Source organism: Lycium barbarum, chromosome 6 (assembly GCF_019175385.1).
Source record: "Lycium barbarum isolate Lr01 chromosome 6, ASM1917538v2, whole genome shotgun sequence".
Lineage (NCBI taxonomy): Eukaryota > Viridiplantae > Streptophyta > Magnoliopsida > Solanales > Solanaceae > Lycium > Lycium barbarum.
In genome coordinates this window covers 117,554,214-117,557,978 of record NC_083342.1, presented here as the reverse complement: position 1 = coordinate 117,557,978, position 3,765 = coordinate 117,554,214, and the positions used below count along the sequence as shown (strand labels likewise).

Here is a 3,765-nt window from a genome sequence, read left to right as displayed (position 1 = left end):
AATTATACTCTTCGAAAATTGGCTCGTCAAAAACATTTATCCATAGACATTGCATAGGAATTCTCACCACCATATATCTTTGCTTTGCCTTACGAAATATTATTTGCTAGCTTCATGTTGTTGCATCCACACTAAATTGGAAGATGAGCTTAACTTCTATGTATACTCACTACCTTTATGCCATTAAATCATCAAAATCAGTGGCGGAGCCACAGTGTCGAATACTGATTCGGCCGAACCCACAAGCTTTTGTTCAAATCTTATATTTGCCTTAAGAAATTTATGTAATATGTATAAATTAGTAATTTAAACTCAGTAACTTAAAGGGTTTGAATTCGGAACTCACAAGCCTCAAATTCTAGCTCCGCCTCTGATATAAATGATAACCATACAAGTAAGGAGTACATAATAAAAAGTGTTACCTACTTATTTAGAAAATAAAGAAAATAATCTGTTATATATGAATTACATCAGTAGTATAAATAAATACAAATTAATATCCTTGGAGCACAAATGCATTTAAAGACACGAGAAAGAAAAAAATAAAAGAATTCTAAAACTTGAATTTATGATCAGCTACTTGAGTGTCGAGTACTAAGGACTTTTCATGATGACGCTCAGCCTTGTTCTGAACGACGATTTCTACCTTTTGTTTCTTTTACAGTAATAATAGCCGCATGTAATTAAGTGTTACTTCTTATTCATTCAGGCAAAAAAAAATTGGACGTCAAAAATCTCTCCACGATACTTTGACCATCCAAATTATTGGCTGTAGCTAAGCTATTAATCAGGTCAACATTTCTTCTCTTCGAACTCGGCCCTGAATCAGTATTATTACAATTCTGATCTCCCAACGAAAAATAAGAAGACTCCGAATTAGACGAACAAATATCAGGCGAACGCGGACGTCTCTTTGGCCTCACTCTATTAATCTCCGTTACATTAGATTCAATCAAGTGCGGAAAATTCAGTACGGCTCTAGAACCGCGCAGCCTAAATGCGGTTCTATCATAAGCTAATGCTGCATCCTCAGGTGTCTCATAAGTCCCTAGCCAAAGCCTAGCACCTTTTCTTTCGGGGTCCCTCATTTCTGCAGCATATTTTCCCCATGGCCTTCTCCTCACCCCTTTGTATTTTTTCCTCTCCAATGGTATTGGCTCCTTATTTTCTGTCTTCTCTTGCAATATTGGGATATCTGGATTTTCTTGAACAAAGTTTTGTGGAAATGAGGTGTTTCGATCAGAAATTGAGTGTCTAGGGGTTGGGAAGGTGTTATTGAATGTGTTTAATTCTGAATATATTTGGGAAAAGTCAGGATCATTGAAGAAATGCTGCATGGTATCAAGAAAATTTAGCTCAAAATCTAATGATATTCCCGGCATGATCTCTTTAACTGATTATTACAAGGGAAAATGTGGGGTTCTTTGTTTTTTCGTTTTCTTGATTGGGGAACTTTGAGAGTGGCAAGGGAGTAAGAGAATGATGGTGCACATATATAACTTTAGGCATTCGTGAGTGGTTGTTCTTGGACATTATAGTTTCGTGAGTAAGTAGTAAAGTGCATGAATGTGGGCTATGTCGGCTTCATTCCAGGGAGATTAAATTGCATTTTTCAATAATGAAGGTCAAAATCTTATAAAATTCGGAGTTACTGTATATGAGGAATAAGGAATATAGGTCTTCGACGCAACATATACTTGAAAGCGATGTCTCGAGTATGATATTGCTAATAGCATTGTAGTCAAGTTGAAAAAACTTATACGTATTCAGTATTTATATTAATTCAATAAATATATGATACATGTTTTTATATACACTCTTATTACTATTAATCGCAGCTAAATACACAATTTTACTTTATTTGTATGATTTGGAGTAAACGTCGGTTGAAGTTAAATTTTACCTTTAAGTTGCAGACTTTGTTATACATACATAATTATCAAATAATACATATAATTTTAATTGTTAATGAATAAAGTAATGTTAAGTGTACCAACAAAGTCCCGTATTGATAGTTCCAAGGATTAGGAGCTACATGTGTATGAATACTACTCTTAATGATGTGAGGTCTTTGAAAAAACCATATTCCCTTGTCTCAGTGGAGATAATATCACACCATGTGAAAGATATATTTAGACTGATTTTGCCCAACAATTAAATATATATATATATATATTAAAGTAATAAGTTTATATACACGAAACATGTCTGCGTTATTGATTTAGTGTAACATGTGGTGCGACAAATTTAATTTGTTACCGTGCGTTGTAAATGTAATAATGAACCTTAGTTACTTTTGTGAACCCGTTGATCATTCAAACAACCATGACAATGCAAGGCGGAAAATTCATAATATTAATTAACTACTCATTCGACAATGAACTCTTAAACCCCTTGTCATATCAATCTGTGTATTAATTCTGTACAGATGTATGAGGTTACTTCTTCATCCTTCTAATCTTCTTCTTTTTGTTCTAGAGAATTTTTAAACAGATGGAGAAAACAATTGTGGAAGTATAATAATTAATAAATTCAAGTAAAGATAAGACAAAAAATTAGGAATGGGTAAACTTGCTGTCCATCAAACCTGGAGTGCTAGTTGGTACGGCGCGCTTGAACAGTTGAACGGTCCAAATGATAGCTGGTAAATCCCAAATTGATTAAAAGAATATGTTATGAGATAATATATTATACTAACAAATAAGGAAAAATTAGAAGCTGAACACTTTATGCAAGTCTTTGATTGACTTAGTTTATGGTGTCCTCAAATATGTTTGGGTTCCATGAACTCAAATCTGACACTGAGAAGACTAGAATTAGGGTGTCTTTGGTGGGAGGAAATTAAATGTTTTCAATTTTCTCGGTTGGTTAAAATAATTTAAAAATATTTTTTTAAAAAATATTGTCCATAAAAATCATTTTCCTTCATACCAAACATACCTTATTCAAGCTTTGAATTCATGAGCTATATATTATCGACGTATTCGGCTCGTTTTGAGGCTAGTATCTAATCATGACCCAAATGTGTGAGGCCACGTTCGAATTATTGTATCATATAATGTACTAATAGTTATTGAGCGCCCATCTTTAAGTGTGATTGCACTTTAATGTAGTACTTTTTTCCTTTGTTTGGCTTATTTGTTCAAACTTTCTCCTTAATGTATTACAGGTTTTTTTGTTTGTTTGGCTTATTCTTTCAAACTTTCAAGTGTGACGTATTGAAATTACTATTCCCTTTTATCACTGTGGAATTTCATATAATCAAACCAAATATGCATATTAATTAAAACTGTACCCGTGGAAGATGTAATATATAATCGATGCACATTCAATTGATCCCAATATTTTCTACCAAAGTGTGTGTATTTATATGAATAGTTTATATCGATATTTTGTATGACTTTTTTAGGAAACTTCAAGTTTAATTTATCACGGTTGACCAAAGGAAACTTTGGAAACATAAAGGAAATTTATTGTATTGAGTGGAAGATCCACTTGATCGACGTAGATGCGCTACTCATCAGCACCAGATAAACGACTAAACACAAGATCAGAAAGTTGCATTGAAAACGGGTTGACGGAATCAATTCATCATTGGAGGCGAATATAAGGGAACCCCACCCACCACTAAAATAAAGAGGTTCTTCAGGTTTTTAGGTAAGGTCAAAGCTACTAATTAAATACTATGCCAAAAAAGGAAAAAAGAAATCAACTAGTCCTAACTATAGTAAAACATAAAGTATGCATCGTATGCTCCAAGAATAT

At 33.3% G+C, this 3,765-nt stretch overlaps 1 protein-coding gene across 1 annotated transcript; it reads right to left on the bottom strand.

Moving 5' to 3' along the window:
- Window positions 1–449: 449 nt before the first annotated feature.
- LOC132600060 (ethylene-responsive transcription factor 13-like) lies at window positions 450–1,642 on the bottom strand. The gene has a single exon (XM_060313192.1). The coding sequence runs from the start codon at window positions 1,380–1,382 to the stop codon at window positions 702–704; it is 681 nt and encodes a 226-aa protein (XP_060169175.1). The 5' UTR covers window positions 1,383–1,642; the 3' UTR covers window positions 450–701.
- Window positions 1,643–3,765: the final 2,123 nt, after the last annotated feature.

Coding starts and splice junctions, on each gene's coding strand:
- LOC132600060 (XM_060313192.1), bottom strand. CDS start 1,382: ATGCCGGGAATATCATTAGATTTTGAGCTAAATTTTCTTGATACCATG.